Source organism: Rhinolophus sinicus, linkage group LG09 (genome assembly GCF_036562045.2).
Source record: "Rhinolophus sinicus isolate RSC01 linkage group LG09, ASM3656204v1, whole genome shotgun sequence".
Lineage (NCBI taxonomy): Eukaryota > Metazoa > Chordata > Mammalia > Chiroptera > Rhinolophidae > Rhinolophus > Rhinolophus sinicus.
In genome coordinates this window covers 59,009,601-59,036,105 of record NC_133758.1, presented here as the reverse complement: position 1 = coordinate 59,036,105, position 26,505 = coordinate 59,009,601, and the positions used below count along the sequence as shown (strand labels likewise).

The following is a 26,505-nucleotide window of genomic DNA, read 5'->3' as shown; positions in this document are numbered from 1 at the left end:
GTTGCTAATGAACGCTTTTGAAAATTTTATCCTTAGTTTTAAAAATCATGCAAGTAATATATGCCCATTTAAACTGTACGGAAAGGTAAAGTCCATTTCATTCCCTTCTTTCTGCCGGTTCTCATTCTTACACTTCATTTCTTAAGTTTGCTTGTGTACTTCCAGGTATTTCAGTGAAGACTCAACGAAAGAAAAGAAAATGTTGGCTTTGGGAATAGAAGGAATATACAAATACAGAACTTTACTTTTTGTTACTATTTTCATTAAACATCCATTAAGTGATTACCCAATTATTTATTAAGAGGTGAATAGTCATTACAGTGTCATATTTCTTCTAAGCACACCTTACTTTCTGACTGAATCTGGAGCTATAAAGCTGAGTTTATAGAGATTATACTTCTGAAATGACTCCTATTCCCATTCATATCTTGTCCATTATGAAATGCTCAGTTCTACTCAAAGGTTTGTGGACAGATGGATTAGAACTTCATTTAAATTTGTGCTGCCACATTTGTATGTTTTGAATGTTAAATCCCATTCTAAGCTAGTCCTGATTTAATGAGGTTGCTACAGTATAATAAGACTCCAGCAGAAATAACTAATTTTGCCATCATGCTGGAGAATGCTTATAAGCTGGGTTACTGTACTGATTCCTTATTGAGAATCTATTTTGTGTCACTGTTGTGGTAAGTATTTTAAGTACATTCTCACTTAACCCTTATAGCAACCCTTGAGGTTTACTGCAGGTTAGGAGTCTGCAGTCTGGGAGGCTAAGTTTTTTGTTTAACCCCCCCATGTGAGGTTTAGAGTGGTGAGTGAGTTAGGACTTAGGTTAGGTTTGTTTCAAACTGTGATTTTTACTGTCCCACATCGCCTTTTATGGCCTAGGTGGCTATGAGGTAGCACTGTGTTGGGGTATAATGCTTGTATTCTCATCACCTGATATACTCAAAATTATTTGTTAATTTTGTCCAACAGAAAGACCACGTCAATGGATATATGTGTTCCTTTATATCCCTATCCCAATGGGAAACATAACTGGATAATACACTTAATACAGAAGTTTTGTATTTCCCAACAGTTGATTTGGAGGCTTTGGTGAAGTTGCTAGAAATTTTTTCATAGAGATAATGTTGGGGAGAAAAAGGCAGCTTAGCTCTTCTGGTATTTTGGTTGCGGACTGTTTTCAAGCTTCTGAATTTGAAGTCCAACCCCAACTGAAACAGTTCAGAGATGCCTGGAGAGCTTTTAAAGCCAAATTCAACTGCCTCTGCTTAGTTCTCATTCTAAAAAAAAAATCAGTGGATTGCCTTCAACCCTACATACAGAATTCTAGGAACTGGTAGAAGGGACCATGGTGATTATTGACGAGGAGCCACTGGTTCCTCATCTTACTATCAAGGACCCATCTTATTTTTCCTCTTGTATGGATACTATATTTGAAATATTTTGTCTCTCTAATCTTTTGTTAAAAAATAATATTTCTTAAGAGTGATACACACGAGTGTACTAGAATGTCCCCATTGTGATAAGATTCTAGTCAAAGTAATGAAACTTGTTATTTTTATTAGCCTGCACAACTTTATTGAGGATAATTGTATGATGACTTGTAGGCTGTTTGAAATACTAAAAATAGCTTCCTCATTATAGCTTTGTATACCCTGTTGGCAATTAGTGCTTCAGTGTTAAAAGGTAGGCTTAATTTTGGTGGAGGTTGGGTTCGCAAAGAGATAGGCAGTATGTGTAAGTTTTCTCCTTAATAGTTCTATAGTCTCATGATTTGAGGTGCCTACTGTTTTTCAGACCCTGCAGCCTGTTGGAGTTAACATCCTTTTTTTGGTTACACATCCTGCTACAGTGAAGGATAAGAACAGGGAGTGTGTCAAACGGTGGCCATTGGCTTGTTCGCCCCATGGACTTTTGCCACTGTTAACTTCTTTTGTGCAAATAAAAACAATTTTGGTCATGCATGAGACTTCTACAACAATTAACAGTATTTATTTTCTGTGTATATGGGTGTAAATGAAGAAGAAAATGTCCAGAAAGAAGCCTTTCAGGACTTTATATTTGGAAGTGTAAAGTGTATTTGGAGGTGTAATTTTTATGTGTATGTGTATATTTGATCAGTCAGGAAAACGTTTTGTATTTATAGAGCTTATATAACTTATTCAAAGCAAAAGTAAATCCTTGACAATGTTCTCGTGTTTCAAATGAAAAAAAAAATTGTTACTGAAACCAGAATTCAATCTTTAAAAAGTTCTTGTAGTTTGAATATTTTAGAAGCTGTTGGTTAATTGTTGACTCAAAATTTAAAGGCCAAAAACAAAAAAGAATAACCTCCTTTGTCCTTTATAGGTGAAGGGAGAAGATGAGGAAGAGAACAATCTGGAAGTACAAGAAACCAAGATTAAGGGTAAAAGGTAAGCTAACGAACAGTTGGAATATCTATATCTGCCTCTTCTTGTTATATCCTATTAGGATTAGATCATAAGGTAGGAGAGTTTCTTAGGAAGTGCCTGGTATATTAGAGGTTGTTTCAGTATAGTGTGTGGTAGCAGGCAACAGTATATAATATATTCTGGACCCATTTATGAATTAATACATAAAATATACTTAGAACAGTATGATGTCTTTTCTGATAATTAATGCTGCAATTGGATTCCCCGGTGGCTGTTTGTTTTACAACAAGAAAGTAGTTACTTTCCATACCAGGTCTCTAATCTATGTGGGGACTAGGGATCGCCAACCAATAGATGGGGAACCAATGAGAACTCCAAGCTGTTTGCCTCCGCAGATACCCTCCCATCAATGGCTGACTACTATCCTGTTTTTCAAGCGGCAGATATCCTTCCCCATCCCCACCTCCATATCTCATCTTTTAAGACTTCAGGGCATGAAAAGTGAAGCTTCTTTGCAGGAGGTAGCCTGAACTCTGTGAAGGCCTGGGTTGGATTTGCCTTGTTCTCTGCTTTAACCTTAGCACAGTCTGGGACCTGGCACTTATTATTTATATTGATACACTTAATAAGGATAGTTTTCAAATACACATAAAAGGCAGAACGAATTAAATAAAGAACACCTATATATCCCATCACCTAGCTTCAATTATCAATATTTTGCGTGATATGTGTTAGGCACTGGAATATTTGTTGAATGAATGATGTGGGAAGAAAAGATGTTTTTAGCTCAGTGATTCTTACTGAAGTAAACATCCTACAATGCCCAGGACAGGTACCCCGTTCTAACAAAGAACTGTCCACCCCAAAATGTCAGTAGTGCTAAGGTTAAAAAACCTCGCTTCAGTTTATGCGTAGTTTATCATAGGAAGAAATTAAAAAATTGGTTCTTGACCAGCAAATCATTGTGCCTTACAACTAGCAGTCCCTATGTGATTCGGAAAATGTTAAATTGGGTCTCCCTGCTTGCCAGAGTTTTAAAAACTTTCTTCTCATTCATTTTGAGTTTTTTAAAAATAATGAGAAGCTGATCTAGCAATAACTGTATTTTATGTATATGTCTGTATATACATGATTTTACATATGGGTATAAATGGGATCATACTTAAATTTATTCATCTATATAAAGCTTAATAGTAACATTAAACAAGTCACTGTCACATAACCCTAACATGACAACTTACATGTTTTTGTTCTGGACTATGTCCACTTGCAGATACATTTTTACATAGGTTCAATTACACTGTGATCCTACTTTTTAATCTTTTTTTCCTCATGTAACGTTTCCTGTATTCTGTATGGTCTTCATAGTTGTTTTTTGTTACATTTAATCTTCATTGAGTTGCTTTGATTTCATTATCTGAGGAGCCAAATTATAATGCATGGTGATTACCTTGATTTTTCTGTTGTAACCTCAGAATGCATGAAATGGGTATCTCACCAGCCCTGAGGATGCCAGATGAGTTAGCCTTAAATACGTTGTTATTAAGACTTTTTTTCTTGTAAGTATTTCAGAGACACCTCTCTGGCTATTTGAGGACCCTATCTATGTTTACTGGCTTTGGCTTACGGTCTGCAGCACATCTCTTGGAGAGCCAGGATGGCATAGTTGTTATGAGTGTGGTCTTATATAGCCTTACTGCCTGGGTTCGAATCCTGTCTCTGTTACTGCTTACTGGCTTTGTGTCCCTGGGAAACGGCTCCTCAGTTTCCTTCTCTGCTAGGTAATATCTACCTCTTACGATCATGGTTAAAACTCACTTTCACTAAATTAATACATAAAATATACTTAGAACCTGGTACATAATAAGTGCTCAGTAAATTTTGACTTAATCCCTAAGAGGACTAACCAGTGAGAAGGAGCAGTCCAGGCAGAAACATCTGTAAAGATAGAGGGGTTTGACATTTCATGGAGTGTTTAGTTAATTGGGCCTTCAGAGTGGCTGTTGCTTAGAGGAAGGTGGAGGTGGTGTAAGGAGGGCTGAGGTCAGTTTAAGGATTGCTTTATATACCATTTTTAGGGGTGTAGACTTTACCCTGTAGTCAGTTCAGAACTTTTAAAAACTTTTTTTGACAACATACTGTTTGTTTTTTATTCCTACTTATGAGTACACACATTACACAGACTTGTCTTTATTTCTCGGTCCTGCCACAGAAACTGACATGCACTGGGTATTCATCTCAGTAAATCTGTTTCTGTAAGTGAATAATTGTTTTAGTTTACCTGACAAAACTAAAAAAAAAAGTCCTTTACAAAATGTTCTTCCATTAGGTTAGGTCCAGTAAAAGAGCTGTAGAAAGCTGTCTGCTTCTTAGACACCATTATATTCAGCTCTCTGTTGCTGTCCAGCCTTTTATCAATCAGAAACCTTCATTAGCTAGTGCTTCTGCATTTCAATAAGAATTGATGTTCATAATGATGACCCTGGAACACTGAATGGTTCTGAAGTGTTTCTGAATCATCAAAACAAGATTCAATTATTTAACATGAAAATTAAGGTGGGAGTGACACCGTCAAAGTGTGTTGATGGGCTGGAGGGAGATAGAGATTAGGAGATTAATTGGAAGAGATGCAATAATCTAGGCAAAAGATAATGGTTTGAATTGAGGAGGCAATGGAAAGCCAGGAAGGGATAGACTTGAGAGATATTCTAAGACCGGATAAACCTGATATTGGGGACAGGATAGTGTGAGGCATCAGAAAATGCCTGAGATTTCTAGTTTAGAGTGGTTAGACTATAGCAGTATTAATAGAGATAGGAAATTGGTATCATGAATGATATTGGATATGTTGAATTGCCTATGGGGGTGGTCAATAGAGTTGTGAACATTTGAAAATTTGAGTTTAGAGCTCAGGACAGAATGGGATGAGAAGCAGATTTGGAACTTGAAGGCAAGAATTTGTTAAGACTGTTTCTGGAGAAGGTATAGGGCTTATATTTTGAGTAGGTATTTCAGGATAGTGTTATGAAGTATAATGGTGTGACTGATGAAGACATTTAAGAACGCTAAATACCATGGAAGCATGTTAAAATGCTTTCAGTTTTCCACTTACGGTTTCTGGGTCTGTAAAGAATTGGTAGAAACTCAGGTTCATTTCTTAGTTAATACTCTGAAGTTTAGTAGTTTCCAGGCCATCTCTTTTTCTTAAAAATGCTAGTAGCTTTATTTCTTTCTGGTTATGAGAGTGATAACAAGTTCATTATAAAACAAATTAGAAAAAACAACAAAATGAAGCTTACCCTCAGACAGTTACTATTAAACATTGCATGGCACATTCATTGAAATATTTCTTACACATACAATTGTATGTGTACATATTTTTAAATGGAATCATACTGTGTCATTTGTAAACTGATATGTTACTTACATTGTACATGGAAATGTTTAATATATATGTAGATCCAAGCGTCTTTTTTAGTGGCTGTCAATATTCCATTGTGTGGCTTTCTGCTGGAATGTTTTTAACTATTATCCTGTTGTTGGACATTTAGCTTGTTTTATCCTCTTTTACTATTATAAACAACCTTGAGATGAACATCCAAATATTTGTCTTAAAGGGCCTAAATTAATAGGTTAAAGGTGATCTCTTTTAACTGCTTTCATCTTGGGTAAAAAATTTTGCTGTGACTTTGAGTTGCTAGCTCTGTTTTTAATTTCCTTTATGTCTTAATTTTCTTGCCTTGTTTTTTCCTCCAGTGGGAAATTCTTCATGGTGAAGCTCCCAGTTGCTCTTGATCCTGGGACCAAGATTTCAGTCATTGTGGAAACAGTCTATACCCATGTGCTTCAGCCATATCCAACCCAAATCACCCAATCAGAGAAACAGTTTGTGGTGTTTGAGGGCAACCACTATTTCTACTCTCCCTATCCGACAAAGACACAAATGATGCGTGTGAAGCTTGCCTCCCGAAATGTGGAGAGCTACACCAAGTTGGGGAACCCCACGCGGTCTGAGGACCTCCTGGATTATGGACCTTTCAGAGACATCCCTGCCTATAGTCAGGTAAGCTCAGTCTAACCCATCCCTTTCTACTTCAGAGAATGTCTTCTAGAATGACAACTAGTTGGTAGGCTTGGGTAATGTGGGGTGTGTGGAAATCCAAGATCATTGCTCGGTTTTTTAACCTGCTGTGGAATGATTCCAAGGGGTCATCTTTCTCATTTTGGGAGTACCGATAGAGGCTAAAAGTTTAGGAAGGCTTTTTAAAGGAGGTAGCATTTGGGCAGTTGGGGGAGAAGGAAACAAAGCATTCTGGGCATGGGCAATAAGAGGGCCAAAGGCCTAGGGATGGGAAAATGTGTGGTGTGCTGTCTAGTGTGGGTCGGGTAGCTGCTATGGATAATAAAGCTGGCTGCTTTGCTGAGCCTGAGGGTTGGCCCTTAAAGGTAGAGGGAGCAGTTAAGGCTTAAAAAAGATTTTGTTATGAAAAATTTGAAACGTATGCAAAAGTATAGAGAATTGGATAATAAACTACTATACTCCCATCACTTAGATTCAGTGGTTATCAAGATATTAGCACACTTGCTTCAGCTATCCCTTTTTTCTGTATATTTTGCTATAATAATTTAAAGCAAATCTTAGAAATCATGTTATTTCACCCTGTCATCTCTAAAAAATACAGATATTTAAGATATTTATGATTTCTTTGAATCTCTTTGTGTCCAGAACATATGCTACTAAGGATGTATAGTCAAATTAATTTGTTCTAATGTCATTTGGAATAATTGTTCCTCTGTTCTCCTGCTCTCAACTGTCACTTTAACGTATTGTTAGGGCTGTTCATTTTGGGTTACTTTCAAGAATACTTTTATTGATTTAATTTTTTGAATATAAAAAAATGAATATTACACAGTCAAAATTATGTAACAAAGAATATTCAGAGAATTCTTCCACATTTCCCTTCCATCTGTTCTCTTTGGTGGGCATTTATATTAGTTTTAGATTATCTTTCTAATGGTTCTTTCTATAAGTACATGCAGATTTGTATTAAATGTATTCCTATTTCCTCATTTCTCAAAAAGTAGTACCCTGTATATTCTGTGGTATGTGAGTTTAGGGGGAGCGACAGAGGTCCTCTCTGTCTTCTGGTGTAGTTGCAATGTAGTGCAGAGAGCCCTGGGACCATGTGCCTCAGTGGGGCTGCTGGGCTGCTCTCTGAGTTGTGTTTCCTCTAATTGCATGTTTATTTCTTTTTCTTCCTTAAAATGTGCTCATATTGGGATAGAGGTTTGGTTCCCTCCTACCCAGGCTTTTAAAATTTGAAAGTTTTGAAATATATGGTGATGGAAGGAGAAGGACTCTTGGTGGTGAACACACAATGTGATATATAAATGATGTATTACAGAATTGTCCACCTGAAACCTATGTAACTTTACTAACAATTGTCACCCTGTTAAACCTAAAAAAAAAAAAAGAAAGTTTTAGATTTGGGGCTTTCCTTCATTTTAAGTTAATGAAATGCTCATGACAGACTTTGGCAAATACAGAAGAAAATTTTTGACATCAGTTTACATCTACTTTTGACATTTCAGCCCCTCAGTCATTTCTTTCTAAGGATAGGGGTTTTTTTGTTTTGTTTTTTAAATTTTATTGGGGAACATTGGGGAACAGTGTTTCTCCAGGGCCCATCAGCTCCAAGTCGTCCTTCAATTTAGTTGTGGACGGCGCAGCTCAACTCCAAGTCCACTTGCCATTTTCAATCTTTAGTTGCAGGGGGTGCAGCCCACCGTTCCATATGGGAATTGAATCGGCAAACTTGTTGAGAGCTTGCGCTCTAACCAACTAAGCCATCCGGCCACCCCTCTGGAAGCTCAGCAGCAGCTCGTTGTCTTCCATCTACTTGTGGAGGTGCAGCTTACTGGCCCATGTGGGAATTGAATCGGCAAGCCAGTTCAGAGTTCGCGCTCTAAGCAACTGAGCCATCCGGCCGCCCACGTAGGGGCTTTTTAGTGTAGCGATCATATTACATATAAAGCAATACTTTTGTCACTTAGAATATTTGCTAAATATTTTACATTACTGTTGTCAACCATTTTTAATGGCCATTTAAGATCCTATGATTTGATGTCCTGTTGTTTATTTGCCAAGTTTCCCATAGTTGGACAGTTAGCTTTTTTCTATTTAACAGTATAATGTTTATCTCTTTGCATATAACTTCATATATTTTCAGAATAGATTTTCTGAAGTAAGTTTTCTAATCAAAGTAAATGAACATTTTAAAATCTTCTACTGTGTATTGCCAAATCTTTTAAAAAAATATTTAGCCAATGGTTAATGGTACCACCAATATGAAACTGCCAGTTTCCTTATACCCTTGCCAGTATTGGTATTAAATGCTATCAGATATTATGAATGAAGATGAACCTTAAAAAAATCTAGCCATAGAGTGAATGAATAAGATAGAGCTGTAAGAATTAGCAAAATATACCTTATTATGTCCTTTTCATGGACTTTGTGGGAAGAAGGTTGTTTTTCTGGTGGTTCTGTCCTTTTAGAGTCTGTTTCAGTAGGGGTCTAGGTGTGTATTCATAGAAGGACACTTGAATTACTTAATGACCACAAAAATTTATTAATACTAACCTTAGTGGTAAAATTGGCAAAGAAGTGGTGGAATTGTCAAAGAGCCCTCTGAAGTTTTGTGGGACTCACTATGTAGAAATACAGAGCCAGAACTTCTGCACAGTTGAAGACCTAGTATTGCCACTTAGATTTATGACCTTGAACATGTCAGTGAAAACTGCTAGGCCTCAGGTTTTTTTATTTGTAAAATGGGGATAAGTAGTACTTTATTGTGTTGGGTTGAGAATTAAATGAGATAATGTGCTTATTTAGAGCTCATAAAAGAGTGTCTGACACATACATACATGTTCGCTCCATAGATATTAGTTTAAAAGTCTCTCTTCTGTGAATTTTTCCAGATAAGTTTTCTCCAGGTTAGAAAAATCCAGTAATGCTATGTATGACCCTCAATTATGAGTTTGTTTGCTAGCGCAATGGTTAGAGATTGTGTCTCTGTTAGATTTTTTTTATTAGCTGTGATATATGTGTGCGTATATATATATTATATATATGTATATATATATAATATATATATATTTCCTTGTCAGTTTTTATTTATTTACAATTTAAGATTTTATTTATTTTTAAACTAAAAATTATTTTTAAAAACAATTTTTAAAAAGTCATTGTAGAAATTTGGAAAATAATAACTGCAAGGAGAGAATTGACTGGGACTTCAGGTCAAAATGATGGAGTAGGTAAATGCTATGTTCACCTCCTTCTATAATCACATCAAAATTACAACTAAATTATATAACAACCACCCTTGAGAACCACCGGAAGACTAGCTGAACAGAACTCCTGCAACTAAGGATATAAAGAAGCCACATCCATACTGGTAGGGGCAGAGACACAAAATGGGCTGATCCGCACCCAGTGGTTAAGAATCGGGAAGGATAGCTCGACTGTGGAGGTCCCTCCTGAGGAGTGAAACATCCCAGCCCCACACGGCTCCCCAGCCTGGACCAGTGCCATAAAGAGGAGTCCCCACAACATCTGGCTGTGAAAGTCAGCAGAAATTCTGTCCAGATGAGATGGAGGGGTTCAGGAATCTCAGGTGTTCCTCTTAAAAGACCCTTGCATGGACTTACTTGTTGATAAACTCACTGGCTCTGAGCTGCAGTGCTGGGGCAGAAGCTCAGAAAGCTCCAGGGACATATAGAGAGGAACCAAATTGTCTGGCTTAGGGAAAGGACTGGAGGGACAGCTCTGGCCAGGACAGAAGTGCTGACAGGCACCATAGTTCCTTTGTTCAACTCTCCCTCCACCCAGCCTGCAGGTGCAGACAGGCACCAAATCTGAGTGGCCAGCAAACTCACCTCACCCTGGTGATTCCCTGAGGACGTGCCCCACACAACTTGTTCACAGGCCGGAACCTCTTTCAGCAGCTGTTACTTACAAGCGGCCAGCTTTGGCTTGCTCTGTGGACTTCCCTAAAAATCTCTGAAAGATCCACAACCCCTAAACAAATAATGGCTGGCCTTGGTGTGCCCTGTATCTCTTGCTAAGCAGCCCCCAGCCTGGCACTAGTGGCAGCCAGCCTGAGTTTGCAGCATAGCCTCTCCCAGGTACCACCAAGCCCAGCACAGGCAGCTACCAACTGCAGATGACTTTGTAGCTCCTACCAGGTGGCCAGGTCAGACACAGGCAGTGGCTGACCTGGGCCTGCACCAGAGCTCCTCCCAAAAGGCCACAGAACCAACACACCTATTAGCCAGCTTCAATCCACACCAGAGCACCAATTAGTTCCATAAACAACACACAACACGGTGGACTCAGCAGGAACCAGAGTTCCACTATAGTGAAACCCACTCCATAGGGTCAGTCCCTGCACAACAGATTACCTGCTGTAGTAACGACCAGTTCTCATAGACAGTCTGAGGATCAGTCCCACCCACTGATGTGCCAACAATAGTCAAGGCTCAACTATAACGGGGGCACATAAAACCCACATAAGAGACACCCCTGGAGCAACCCAGCTCAAGTGATAAGGCAGACTGTACCACTGGGCCCCACTGGACACCTACTATATAAGTCCACCCTGCCAAGACTGGGAGACATAGGACATCTAGCTAATACATAGAAATAAACACAGTGAGGCAGATAAAAATGAGACAAAGAAACGTTACAAATGAAAAAACAGGACAAAACTCAAAAAGAACTAAAGGAGATGGAAGCAAGTAATCTACGTTTCAAAACATTGGATATAGGAATGCTCAATGAACATATGGGGAGAATAGATGAAATCAGTGGGAACTTAAACAGGTAGAAACCATAAAAAAAGAACCATTGTGAAATGAGTACAATAACTGAATTGAAGAATACGTTAGATGGAACCAACAGCAGATTAGATGAATCAGAGGATGGGATCAGCGATTTGGAAGATAAAGTAGCGGAAAATACACAATCAGAAGAGGAGGAAAAAAATAATTTTAAAAAATGAGGATAGTTTACAGGACCTCTGGGACATCTAATGTACGAACACTCGTATCATAAGGGTGCCAGGAGACAGCAAGGTATTGAAAACCAATTTCATCAAATAATGACTGAAAACTTCCCTAACCTGGCAAAAGAAATACTCGTAGACACACAAGTCCAGCAAGTGCGGAGAGTCTCAAACAAGGTGAAGCCAGTGAGGCCCATGCCAAGACACATCATAATCAAAATGCCACAGGTTAAAGGCAAAGAAAGAATCTAAAAAGCAACAGAAGAAAAGCAGTTAGTTACTTATAAGGGAGCTCCCATAAGACTGTCAGCTGATTTCTCAGCAGATGGTATCAATGAAGTAGTCGAAGCGATAAAAAGCAAGTACCTACAACCAAGATTACCCAGCAAGGCTCTTGTTTAGAATCAAAGGACAGATAAAGAGCTTCCCAGACAAGAAGTTAAAGGAGTTCATCACCACCAAATCAGGATTACAAGAAATGTTAGAGGAATTTCTTTTTTTTCTTTGGTTTATAAAAATTTATTTAAATTGAAAGTTGATCTATCCATGAGCATCCATCCAGCTGCCTCTCAACAGGTCAGCTGCATGAGGGATTTCTTTAGATGAAAAATAAAGATAAAAATATGAATAATAAAATGGCAATAACTACACCTCTGTCAACAGTTACTTTATTTTTCTTTTTTAATTTTTTTATTTTTTTAAATGAGACCGGGTCTTATATTACTTTTGTTTGTTTGTTTGTTTGTTTTGTTTGTTTTTAATTGGGGAAGGGGAACAGGACTTTATTGGGGAACAGTGTGTACTTCAGGACTTTTTTCCAAGTCAAGTTCTTTCAATCTTAGTTGTGGAGGGTTCTGTTCAGCTTCAAGTTGTTGTCCTTTCAGTCTTAGCTGTGGAGGGCGCAGCTCAGCTCCAGGTCCAGTTGCCGTTTTCTAGTTGCAGGGGGCACAGCCCACCATCCCTTGCGGGAGTCGAACCGGCAACCTTGTGGTTGAGAGGACATGCTCCAACCAACTGAGCCATTGGGGAGCTCAGCGGCAGCTCAGCTCAAGGTGCCGTGTTCAGTTTTTTAGTTGCAGGGGGTGCTGCCCACCATCCCTTGCGGGAGTCGAGGAATTGAACTGGCAACCTTGTGGTTGAGAGCCTGCGCTCTAACCAACAACTGAGCCATCTGGGAGGCAGCTCAGCTCAAGGTGCCGTGTTCAATCTTAGTTGCAGGGGGCAGAGCCCATCATCCCTTGCGGGACTCGAGGAACTGAACTGGCAACCTTGTGGTTGAGAGCCCACTGGCCCATGTGGGAATCGAACCGGCAGCCTTCGGAGTTAGGAGCACGGAGCTCTAACCGCCTGAGCCACCGGGCTGGCCCCAACAGTTACTTTAAATGTAAATGGATTAAATGCTCCAATCAAAAGATATCAGGGTGGCTTAATGGATAAGAAAACAAGAATGATACATATACTGCCTACTTGAGACCCACTTGAGATCAAAAGACACAGAAACAAAGTAAAGGGATGGAAAAAGATATTTCATGCAAATGGAAATGAGAAAAGGCTTGGGTTAGCAATACTTACATTGGACAACATAGACTTTTAAAAAGTAAAGGCTATAACAGGAAAATAAAGATAAAGGGATCATCTAACAAGCAGCTATAACTCTTGTAAACATTTATGCACCCAATATAAGAACACCCAAATATATAAAGCAAATATTCATGATATAAAGGGCGAGATTGGCAGTAATACAGTCATAGTAGGGGACTTAGCAGCCCATTGACATCAATTGATAAATCATCCAGGCAGAAAACAAGGAAACAGCAGCCTTAAGCGACACATTATACCAGATGGATTTAACTAAAAATTTTAGAACATTTCACACCAAAGAAGCAGGATTCTTTTCAAGTGCACATGGAATATTTTTCAGGATAGAACACGTTAGGCCACAGAACAAGTCTCAGTAAATTTAAGACGATCAAAATCATACCAAGCATTTTCTCCAGTTACAGTGGTATGAAACTAGAAATCAATTACAAGAAGAAAACTGGAAAGCACAAACACATAGAACTTAAATAGCATACTACTAAACAATGAGTTAAAGAGATCAAGGAAGAACTAAAAAGAAACCTTGAAATAAATGATAATGAAAACACAAGTCTATGGGATACAGCCAAAGCAGTTCTAAGAGGGAAATGCATAGCAGTACAGGCCTGACTCAAAAAACAAGAAAAATGTCAAACAATTTTACCTAAAGGAGCTAGAAAAAGAGAAAAAGATCAGAGTAAGTAAAAGGAGGGAAATAGTAAAGATCAGAGCGAAAGGAAATAAAATAGAACCTAATAAAAGAGTACAGTACCGTGTTTCCCTGAAAATAAGACCTACCCGGACAATCAGCTCTAATGTGCGCCTTTTGGAGCAAAAATTAATGTAAGACCCAGTCTTATAGTATAATAGACCTAGTCTTATGTTGTAAGACCGGGTCTTATTTTAATTTTTGCTCCAAAAGGTGCGCATTAGAGCTGAGGTGAGGTGACAACTGATAGAATACAAAGGATTATAAGAAAATACCATGGACAGTTACGTGGCAACAACTTGAACAGTCTGGAAGAAATGGATAAATTCCTAGGAACAAAATCTTTCAATTGAATTAAGAAACAAAGTCTGAACAGACTAATAACTACTAACGGAATTGAATCAGTAATCAAAAAACTCCCAACAAACAAAAGCCTTGGACTGGATGGCTTCACAGGTGAATTTTACCAAACATTCAAAGAAGAATTAACACCTGTCCTTCTCAAACTATTTAAAAAAACTCAGGAGGGAAGGCTCCCAAGCTCATTTTATGAAGCCAGTATTATCCTGATTCCAAAACGAGACAAAGACACTATGAAAAAAAATTATAGGCCAATATCCCTGATGAATATAGATGCAAAAATCTTCTGCCAAATATTACAGACTAAATTCAGCAATACGTTAAAAAGATAACACCGTGATCAGGTGGGATTTATTCCTGGGATGGAAGGTTGGTTCAGTATTTTCAAATTAATTAACGAGATACACCACATAAAATAAAGGATAGAAATCATATGATTGTATCAATTAGATGCAGAAAAAGCATTTGACAAAATGCTACATCCATTTATGATAAAAACAAGAAAGTGGGATTAGAGGGAATCTACCTCAACATAATAAAGGCCGCATATGATAAACCCATAGCTAACATAGTCAGTGGTGAAAAACCAAAAGCGGTTTCCTTAAGATCAGGAAGAAGAGAATGATGTCCACTTTCACCACTTCTATTCAGCATAATATTGGAAGTCTTGGTAGAGCAATTAGACAAGGTAAAGCAATAAAAAGCCTTCCATGCCTTCAGGAACTTGTCTGGTCTCTAGTGGAGGGATGGCAGCTTGGGAGGCCCAGGGACATGCAGAGAAGGACTGAGTTGTATGGGTTTGGGGGCAGGAGGTAGAGGGACAGGAGCCATTGTTGTCCTTGTGTGAAGCCAGACATGTGTGGCCTACAGGAGGGCACCATCTTTTCAATGTTAAGCCCTTCCCTAAAGGACCAAGTCTGGGACTTCATTGGACTGGTGGAATCCACATGTGTGCACTGCCTTGGTGACACCCTGGGTAAACCCCCTACACAGCTGGTGCTATGTCGCTCGGGACACACTTGACTGCTGGGCTGCTGGCCCTGCTCCACAGGCTGTGGAAGCCATTTTGCAGTGGCAGCTGGCTGATGGCAGCTCGGGAAACACTTACTGATGGGTAGTAACGCAAGACCTGTGCTTCAGTGTCTCTTGGACAGCTCTCGGGAACCTAGGGGCTGGACATGATGTTCTCAGGGCTTTTTTTGTGGGGTCATGGGCCCAGCACTATTGCATTGACTTTGTAGAAAGCACTGACCACTCCCCTTAGCTCCCTAGATCCTTGACCCACCTAGAGCTGCATAGCCAGGGGCACTCTATGCAACTGGGTGGCTGGCCTTGTCCGTGGAGGCCTTTTGCAGCAGCAGAGGGTCCATGACAACCTGGGCAGATTTTGGTGGGCAGTGACCCAAAACCTGTACTTCATTTGAGCTGCTCTTGGGGATTTGCCAGCATGAGGCATGCGGTGACTGGCTGCTATGTTCTCAGGGTGCTGTGTGAAGTGGTCACAGACTGCGCACTGGCGAAAGAACTGAATCCGCGTTCACTTTGTAAAAACCACCGGCTACATCTCGTGACTCCTTGGGCCTCTGCCCCACCCAGCTAGTGCTGCATCGTTGAGGTCACTCTCAACACTCGGTAAACCAGCCTGGCCCATGCACCTAGGGAGGCATTTTCAACGACTGGGCCTTATCGGCAGCCCATGGGTGGCAACAGGCCTAGGGGACCATAGGCCTTTTGCTAAGCTACCTCAGGCCCAATACTGCTGGCAGCTGGCCTTTGTTCATAGTGAGGCCACCTTGACATTCCTCAAGGTCTAGCATAGGCAGCAGCCAACAACATATAGCTTTGTGGCTCCTATCAGGTAGCCGCATGCCTATCACAGGCAAGGCTGAAGTTGGGCTGCACAGGAGCATCTCCCAAAAGACACTAGAAACAACACACCCAGAGGTCAGCTTTAGACTACACCAGAGCACTACCTGGTTAGTCCCATAAGCAGCACCCCCAAAGGACAGGGGTCTCAACAGGCACAAGCGCCCACCGAGGCAAATCCTACTCTGAGGGGGTCAGCCTCCATACAGCATCTCATAACACTGTGGGCATAGCCAATCCTCACAGTCAGCCAGCCTGGGACTCAGTTCCCATCTCCTGATGCACCAAGAGCAGTGAAAGCTCAGCTAAAACAGAAGAATACACAAAACACACTCAAGGGACACTCCTGGAACACATGCATAGATGATAGGGAGACTGCTCCCTTGGATCACACCGGACACATACTACATAAGGCCACTTGGCAAAGACTGAGAGACATAGGAGATCTACCTGATACATAAAAGCAAACACAAAGAGGCAGCCAGAATGAGGAAACAAGGAAATATGTCCCAAATAAAAGGAGAAACCTGCAGAAATAGAATTAAATGAAATGGAGGCAACCGACCTACCAGAGACAATTTAAAATAGTGGTTATAAGAATGCTTAAGGAACTTGGCGAGAATTTCAACAGAGATACTAAGTATAAAGAAGGACATAGAAACCATAAAAAAGAACCAGTCAGAAATAAAGAATACAATAACTAAAATACAGTACACTAGAAGGAATCAACAGCAGATGAGATGAAGCAGAGAATCAAATCAGCGATTTAAAAGACAAGGTAGCAGAAAACACCCAATCAGAACAAAAAGAAAACATAATAAAAACAATGGTGATAGTTTAAGGAACCTGTTGAATATCAAGCGTAACAACATTCACATCATAGGAGTACTAGAAGAAGAGACGGAGCAAGGGATCAAGAACCTATTTGAAGAAATAATGAATGAAACCTTTCCTAACCTGGTGAAGAAATAGACATACAAGCCCAGGAAGTGCAGAGTCCCAAACAGATTGAGCCCACACCAAAACACATCATAATGAAAAAGCTAAGGTTAAAAACAAGGAGAGTATTCTAAAAGCAGCAAGAGAAAGACAACTACCCTGTTTACCCCAAAATGAGACCTAGCTGGACAGTCATCTCTAATGTGTCTTTTGGAGCAAAAATTAACGTAAGACGCAGTATTATATTATACCTGGTCTTACAGTAAGATAAGACTTGGTCTCATATTAATTTTTGCTCCAAAAGACGCATTAGAGCTGATTGTCCGGCTACGTCTTTTTCTGGGGGAAACACTGTAGTTACAAGGGATCTCCCCTAAGACTATTAGTGGATTTCTCAAACTTTGTAGGCCAGAGGCAGTGGCAGGAAATACTCAAAGTAATGAAAAACAAGGGCTTACAACCCAAACTACTCTACCCAGCAAGGCTGTCATTCAAAATTGAAGGAGAGAGAAAGTTTCCCAGAGAAGAAAAAGCTGTAGGAATTCATTATCACACTTTAATCGGAAGAAAGAAAACAAATGAAGATCAAAATTGTGGATAACATAATTATATATCTATCAATAATAACTTTAAATGTAAATGGATTCAGTGTTCCAATCAAAAGACATCTGATGGCTGAGTGGATAAGAAAACAAGACCCATGCATATGATGTGTACAAGAGAGCCACCTCAGACTGAAAGACACAGAGACAGAAAGTAAAGGTATGGAAAAAGGTATTTCACACAAATGGAAATGAGAAAAAAGTTGGGGTAATAATACTTATATCAGACAAAATACTTTAAAATGAAGACTATTATCTTCATTTTAAATGGCAATAAAGTGAACAGTCCATGAGGATGTCACCCTAGTAAATATTTATGTACCCAGCATAGGAGCACCCAAATATACTATAAAGCAAGTATTGCATGACATAAAGGCAGCAATCAACATTTAATAATCATGGTAGGGGACTATAACACACCATTGACATCAATGGACAGAGCTTACAGGCAGAAAATCAACACAGAAACAGCGGCTCTAAATGACACACTAGACTAGATGGATTTTTTAAAAGATTTTTATTAAAAATATACCTAACATACAATATTAATTTCAGGGGTACACCATAGTTATTCAACGTTTATATACCTAGAGAAGTAATCACCATGATAAGTCCAGCAGCCATCTCACACCATACTAGGCTATCACAATATTATTGACTGTATTCCGCATGCTGTACATGACATCCCCATGACTGACTTGTTTTATACCTGGAAATATAAATAGAATCAGCACAATCCCTATCAAAATACCATTTTTCACAGAACTAGAACAAATAATCCTAAAATTTATATGGAATCATAAAAGACCCCGAATAGCCACGGCAAACCTGAGAAGTATGAGTAAGAGCAAAGTGGGGGGTATCATGCTACCTGATACCGAATTATACTACAAGATTGTAGTAATCAGAATAGCATGATATTGGCATAAAAGCAGACACAGATCAGTGGGACAGAATAGAGAGCCCAAAAATAAATCCATGCCTATATGGTCGTTTAATCTATAATAAAGGAAGCAAGAATTTACATTGGCATAAAGACAGTCGACTCAATAAATGATGCTGGGAAAATTGTACAGATACATGCAAAAAATTAAACCTGAATCACCTTATGCCATATACAACAATAAACTCATAGTGGATTGAAGACTTAAATGTAAGACCAGAAACCATAAAACTCCTGGAAGAAATTTAGAAGTAAACTCACGGGCATTACTCTTAGTAATATTTTTGCTGATATATCTCCTCGGGCAAGAGCAACGAAAGAAAAAAATAAACAAATGAGACTACATCAAACTAAAAGTTTTTGTATAGCAAAAACCATCAACAAAACAAAAAGACTGAATGGGAGAAATTATTTGCCAATGATATATCTGATAAGGGGTTAATACCCAAAATTTATTTATTTATTATTTTTTTTTTTTTTTTAAGATTTTATTGGAAAGGGAACAGGACTTTATTGGGGAACAGTGTGTACTTCCAGGACTTTTTTCCAAGTCAAGTTGTTGTCCTTTCAGTCTTAGTTGTGGAGGGTGCTGTTCAGCTTCAAGTTGTTGTCCTTTGAGTCTTAGTTGTGGAGGGTGCAGCTCAGCTCCAGGTCCAGTTGCCGTTGCTAGTTGCAGGGGGCGCAGTGCACCATCCCTTGCGGGAGTCGAACCTGCAACCTTTTGGTTGAGAGCCCGCACTCCAACCAACTGAGCCATCCGGGAGGTCAGCGGCAGCTCAGCTCAAGGTGCCGTGTTCAATTTTAGTTACAGGGGGCGCTGCCCACCATCCCTTGTAGGAGTTGAGGAATCAAACTGGCAACCTTGTCATTGAGAGGACGCCCTCCAACCAGCTGAGCCATATGGGAGGCAGCTCAGCTCAAGGTGCCGTGTTCAATCTTAGTTGCAGGGGGCAGAGCCCACCATCCCTTGTGGGACTCGAGGAATTGAACTGGCATCCTTGTGGTTGAGAGCCCACTGGCCCATGTGGAAATCGAACCGGCAGCCTTCAGAGAGGAGCATGGAGCTCTAACCGTGTGAGCCACTAGGCCGGCCCCCCCAAAATTTATTTTTAAAATAAAACCTCATACAATTGAACACCGAAAAATAATCCAATTAAAAAATGGGCAGAGGGCCTGAATAGACATTTCTCCATAAGGACATACAGATGGCCAATAGACATATGAAAAGATGCTCGATGTCACTGATCATCAGATAAATGCAAATAAAAACCACTGTGAGGTACCATCTCACGCCTGTCAGAATGGCTATCAATAAATGAATAACAAGTGTTGGTGAACACGTGGAGAAAAGGAAGCTCTTGTGCACTATTGGTGGGATTGCAAATTGGTGCAGCCACTATGCAAAACAGTATGGAGGTTCCTCAAGAAATTAAAAATAGAACTACTGTATGATCCAGCTATTCCACTCCTGGGTATTTATCCAAAGAAATCCAAAACACTAATTCAAAAAAATATATGCGCCCCTATGTTTACTGCAGTGCCATTCACAATAACCAAGATATGAAAACCACCGAAATGCCCATTAGTAGATGACTGGATAAAGAAACTGGTACATTTCTACAATGTAGTATTGCTCAGCCATAAAAAAGAATGAAATCTTACCATCTGCAACAACATTGATGGACCTAAAGGGTATTATTATGCTCAGTGAAATAAGTCAGATTGAAAAAGACAAATACCATATGATCTCACTTACATGTGGAATCTAAAGAACAGAATAAATGCACAAAGAAAACAAATAGTCATAGGTACAGAGAAGAAACTGATATTTACTGGATGGGTGGGAGGATTGGGGCGTGGGTAAAGAAGGTGAAGGGATTAAGAGGTACAAATTGACAGTTACAAAATAGTCACAGGGATGTAAAATTCATTGTAGGGAATATAGTCAATAATATAGTAATAACTATGTATGGTTTCAGGTGGGTACTAGAGTTACCAGGGAATGACTTCACAAGTTACAGGTATTAATGTTGAATCACTATGCTGTATCTCTGAAACTAATATAATATTGAATGTTTACTGTAATTGAAAAGTTGAAAAAAAATTAAAAAATTATACAGAGAAAGTATAATTTCTCTGCTTCCCATCTGTTGTGAGATTCTCATGTATTGCATTTCACATTCTTTTTTTTTCTTCACATAGTTGCTATAAGGTAATAAGTGGAATGTAGACGGTTTTGTTTTTAAAACAAATGATATTTATGTTGGAACCTAAAACCGTTTTATATATCCTATTTTTCTAATATGAATATTTTAATATAGCATTAAAAAGTCTTAGTATCATTTTAAAATGTGGCAGCTCTTTTTCGTGGCACCTCAGAGGCAGTCATCAGCTTCAGGATGAAGCTGAACATCTCTTTCCCAGCTACGGATTGCCAGAAACTCACTGAAGTGGATGACGAATGCAAACTTCATACATTTTATGAGAAGTGTATGGCCACAGAAGTTGCTGCTGATGCTCTGGGTGAAGAATGGAAGGGTTATATGGCTTGAATCAGTGGTGGGAGTGACAAGGTTTCCCCATGAAGCAGGATGTCCTGACCCATGGCCGTGTCTGCCTGCTCCTGAGTAAGGGGCAATTCCTTTCTAGAGCAAAGAAAGTGCAAATCTGTTCAGGGTTGCATTGTGGATGCCCATCTGAGTGTTGTCAACTTGGTCATTTTAAAAAAGAGGGAGAAAGATATTACCGGTCTCACTGATTTTATGGTGGCTCGTCACCGGGGGCCCAAAGAGCTAGCAGAATCTGCAAATTTTTCAGTATCTCTAAGGATGATGTCCACCTATATGTTGTGAGAAAGCCCCTAAAAAAAGAAGGTAAGAAACTTAGGACCAAAGCACCCAAGATTCAGCTTCTTGTTACTTCATGCGTCCTGCAACATAAACATTGGCATATTGCTCTGAAGAAATAGTATACTAAGAAAAATAAGAGGCTCCAGAATATACTAAACTTTTGGCCAAGAGAATGAAGGAGGCCAAAGAAAAACGCCAGGAACAGATTGCTAAGAGACTCAGGCTGTCCTCTCTGAGAGCTTCTACCTCTAAGTCAATCCAATCAAAAATGAGCTTTTCTAAGAGTAACATAAGATCAGACAGCAAAAATAAATTAAGTAAGTAAGTGGCATACATTTGATACATCATAATTGAACTATTCTGTTGCTGGTGTATAGATTGTCTCCAATCAGTTTGATTTAAACTTTTTCTTTTTGTTTTTTTATTGCATTCATAGAATGTTATTTTTATTTGTGAAACATTCTAAATGCAGACTAACGCAGATTTAGTATAACATACATAATCTAGATTTATACAATTTTGGTAGGTTTCTTTTTTCTTTTTTTTTTCTTTAATTAAATTTATTGGGGTGACAATTGTTAGTAAAATTACATAGATTTCAGGTGTACAATTCTGTATTACATCATCTATAAATCCCATCGTGTGTTCATCACCCAGAGTCAGTTCTCCTTCCATCACCATATATTTGATCCCCCTTACCTTTAACTACTTACTTGTTTCGTTCTTCTGCAGGATCCCTTTAAAGTTCATTATGAGAACAACAGCCCTTTCCTGACTATCACCAGCATGACCCGAGTAATCGAGGTCTCTCATTGGGGTAATATTGCTGTGGAAGAAAATGTGGACTTGAAGCATACAGGGGCCGTGCTTAAGGGTCCTTTTTCACGCTATGATTACCAGAGACAGCCAGATAGTGGTATTTCCTCTATCCGTTCTTTTAAGGTATGACGTGTTCAACTTGGATGTTGGGAGAAACTGACATTATCGTATCTGCCCTTTTGCTTTTTGAAAGTAGGTAACTGGATAGTTGTATAAGATTAATGTTCAAGTAGTTGACTGACAGTGTTAGAACAGAATCTTAAAAAAAAAAAAAAGGCCCTCATTTATATAACTAGGCCTGCTTTTTAAAGAAAATTTGAGTAATAGAAAAAGGGAAAACATAATATCACCCCTTAGACACTACCGTGTTTCCCCAAAAATAAGACCTAGCCGGACCATCATCTCTAATGCGTCTTTTGGAGCAAAATTAATCTAATATAATACAATATAAGACCCGATCTTATATTAATTTTTGCTCTAAAAGACGCATTAGAGTTGATGGTCCGGCTAGGTCTTATTTTCCGGGAAACGCTATTATTGCTGTCATATTTATATTTTTATACTGTTTTTAAAAAACGTTTGATCATACGTATTTCATATACAGTTTTATATTATTTGTCTTATAAATAAAATCTTAGTAACATTTTTATGTACTTACATGTTACAGAAGGGCTCACTGTGAACAAGGTATTACATTTTCTCCCCAATTATCAAAATATGCTTTCAGATTTGGAAAATACCTAAAGATTAAGTAGAGAAACCCCTTCTATAACCCTGCCTACTGTCTAGTAATTTGACATAATTTCTTCCATGTTTGGTTTCCCTTTCCGTAAAATAAAGTGCAGATTGTTTTTACCTTTGTTCTGTCTTTAGTATTTGCAAAGGTATTTGTAATTTTCTTTATTATTTACCATGTAGAAAAATTTGGCTACTTGCCAACCTTGATTGAAAAGTAGATTCAACATCTGGACATTTTGAAGTCTTGGGGGGAAAGTTAGACTTTTTTTAGGTTGTTTACAGTTTGAGGACTATTTTAATTGAGCAGTACATAGTACAATGCAGATTTTGGTGCAGTGTCTTTTCTGTATTTAAGATCACTTTTTTCTGAAGAAAGTATGTCCACTTGCTTGCAGACCATCCTTCCTGCTGCTGCCCAGGATGTTTATTACCGGGATGAGATTGGCAATGTGTCCACCAGCCACCTTCTTATTTTGGATGACTCTGTAGAGATGGAAATCCGACCTCGCTTCCCTCTTTTTGGAGGGTGGAAGACCCATTACATCGTTGGCTACAATCTCCCAAGCTATGAGTACCTCTATAATTTGGGTCAGTCTTAATAGTAAGCAAGTAGAAAAGGGAGAGATCCTTTTTTTCTTTAATTTCCTGCAGTTTTTATTGTTGTTTTTTAAATTTTATTAGGGAATATTGGGGAACAGTGTGTTCCTCCAGGGCCCATCAGCTCCAAGTCCTTGTCCTTCAATCTAGTTGTGGAGGGCACAGCTCAGCTCCAAGTCCAGTTACCATTTTCAATCTTTAGTTGCAGAGTGCGCAACCTACCATCCCATGTGGGAATCGAACTGGTAGACTTGGTGAGAGCTTGCGCTCTAACCAGCTGAGCCATCTGGCCGTCCCTCCAGCAGCTCAGCTCACTGGCCCATCTGGGAATCAACTGGCAGCCCTGTTAAGAGTTCGCGCTCTAACCAACTGAACCATCTGGCCGCCTCTGTTACATTTTCTTCAAGTCTTCCTTTTTAAATACAAAACAATATAGAAAACCACACAAAACAGACACATATAGCTCAATAAATTATTGTAAGAGGAACACCTGGCTACCACTACACAGGTCAAGAAATTGAACTTTGCTAGCCATTCAAAAGGTCCTCCATGTACCTCTTTATTCCTCAACAATAGTCATCACCATCTTGGTTTTCAGTAAACACTTTCTTGAATTTCTTCATACTTTTATCACCCAACGGTATATCTCTAGATACTCTAAATAGTTTTGCCCTTTTCAAAAAATTTGGTTTGTCTTACCAGTCTATTAATCCATAGTTTCCTCCTCTATCTGTTTTCCTTATAATCTATCTGTTGAAGAACTTGAGCCCACTTGTAGTGTAACCTGCAGTCTGGGTTTTGATGACTGCTTACTCAGTGTAATTCAGCATATTCCTGTCTTCCATATTTCTTTTCAAATTGACAGCTGTCCCTGGATGTTTGATCAGACTCAGGTTTGATCCTTCTGGCAAGACTCAGGTGATGATGTGTTTCATTAAAAGGCATATAGTTAAGTAGTGCGTGGTGTCTCCTTTTGTGATGCTCAGTGCCTAGGTTCTAGTACTTTACTGGGGACTGCAAATTGCTGATCTAATTCTAGCATTTCTTTTCCATTTATTAGGTGGAATTTATAAGGAGACACTTCTCCTTATCTACTCTTAGGTTTCCCAGTATTGCAATTCACATAGGATAGGCAGAATAAATACTTGATTCTTTTTCTTTTATTTACTAGATGACTAATTAGGTTTTTTAAAAGAATCATTATGTACTTACAGTTCTAAACATTTTATGGGTTTTATTCCTTTGCAGTGGTTATCCTCATTGGTGTTCAGGTTCTCCCATCTTTAGCCACCGGGCACCTCTTCAGGTTAAGTTCCTGAACCATCATCACATGACGCTACTAGTCGGTTAGCTTCCTTGCTGTCTTATAAAAAGGCATTCCTGGTTCAAACTTATATATTTTCTGTCCCAGACCTGGAATCAGCCATTTCTCTCCGATCCACTAGTTTCTTTTGGAAAAAGGTGTTTGAAGACCACAATCTGAGAACTGGGAATGCTTATTGCTCTTAGGTGGGTCAATTTCTAGGCCTTTTTAGTTAACAGAGCTAGAGGTGTGTATGTTAAAAATTTTGAATTCATGCAGTTACTTATCGTATGACCTATAGAGATTTGCTTTTATATTTTATCTGTCTAATTCCATGTTGAGAATCCTGGTTCTGAAGGACACAGGAAAACATAATTAGAATAATTCTGTTATTATAATAGTCATTTGTCTTATCCCACACCTAATACATCACAGACTCATTAAAAATGGTCATATTACCACTTCTAATATGATTACTGAAAAGAGTTAATTTTTTTTTGCATAATTCCTTTCTCCATTCTACTCCATTTTTTAGTGTGCTATATGTATCTTGTAAGAAAAAATAGTCGTTACATAGTATACTTTCTTAGTCTTAGTTCTGCAGGTAACAGTGTATGTAATAATCACCATCAATCTTTATGCTGATTGATACCTCTAGTCTTTTTGATGATCTGAAACTCATTCTCTAGTAGATGCTCTAGGAAGGGCTTGGGATGAGTTCTTACACATGTTTTGAGAATAGGTTGTGCCTTCTGTGCTTCTAACTCACTTTTGCTTAAAATCTTTGGCTTACATGTCTTGAATATCTTAAATATATTACTACTTTTTTTATTTTTTATGTTTTTGCCATAAAGTGTACCTGTCAAAATCTGATGATAACTTGTTTTCCCCTTATAAGTCACTTGCTCTTTATCTAGATGCTAAAGAGTTTTGTTTTTTCTCCCTAATCTGCCATCTTCAAGAATTCTTTCTTTAAAGTCTAACACTTTTACTAGACCATGCCTTGGCAGTGATGGCCATTTTTGGGGATGCATTATCCTTTTTCAACTTAGTTTCAGACCTTTTTGAACATTTCCTCCAGTGGGGACTCTTATTATTTCCATGTTGAATCTTTGCCTGTCTTCAGTATTTGAAACTTTTTCTTGAATCTTGTCTTCATTTAAAACTTTTCTTTTTTTAGATTTTTTTTTTTATTGGGGTACTTCCAGGACTTTTTTTTTTCCAAGTCAAGTTGTTGTCTTTTCAATCTTAGTTGTGGAGGGTGCCATTCAGCTTCAAGTTGTCCTTTCAGTCTTAGTTGTGGAGGGCGCAGCTCAGCTCAAGGTGCCGTGTTCAATTTCAGTTGCAGGGGGCGCTGCCCACCATCCCTTGCGGGTGTCGGGGAATTGAACTGGCAACCTTTGTGGTTGAGAGGATGCGCTCCAACCAGCTGAGCCATCGGGAGTTCAGCAGCAGCTCAGCTCAAGGTGCTGTGTTCAATGTTAGTTGCAGGGGCCGCTGCCCACCATCCCTTGTGGGACTCGAGGAATTGAACTGGCGTTGTTGTGGTTGAGAGCCCACTGGCCCATGTGGGAATCGAACCGGCAGCCTTCAGAGTTAGGAGCATGGAGCTCTAACCGCTTGAGCCGCTTGAGCCACCAGGCCTGCCCCAAAACTTTTCTTCTTTTTATCATAAGTCATTATCTCTTTATTCACTCACATTGTTTCTAGCTTAGGCTTCATTTTTAAAACAATTTTC

The 26,505-nt window shown here is 39.0% G+C and overlaps 1 protein-coding gene across 3 annotated transcripts in view; it reads left to right on the top strand.

Annotated features, from left to right (window-relative positions):
- Nucleotides 1-26,505, top strand: part of RPN1 (ribophorin I) — a 51,701-nt gene that overhangs the window by 16,189 nt on the left and 9,007 nt on the right. For all 3 annotated transcript variants that reach the window (XM_019717189.2, XM_074340485.1, XM_019717188.2), the window contains 4 exons: nucleotides 2,356-2,420; nucleotides 6,156-6,462; nucleotides 22,043-22,252; nucleotides 23,263-23,455. In XM_019717189.2, coding sequence (XP_019572748.1) covers nucleotides 2,356-2,420; nucleotides 6,156-6,462; nucleotides 22,043-22,252; nucleotides 23,263-23,455 — 775 coding nt within the window. The remainder of the gene's footprint in view (nucleotides 1-2,355; nucleotides 2,421-6,155; nucleotides 6,463-22,042; nucleotides 22,253-23,262; nucleotides 23,456-26,505) is intronic.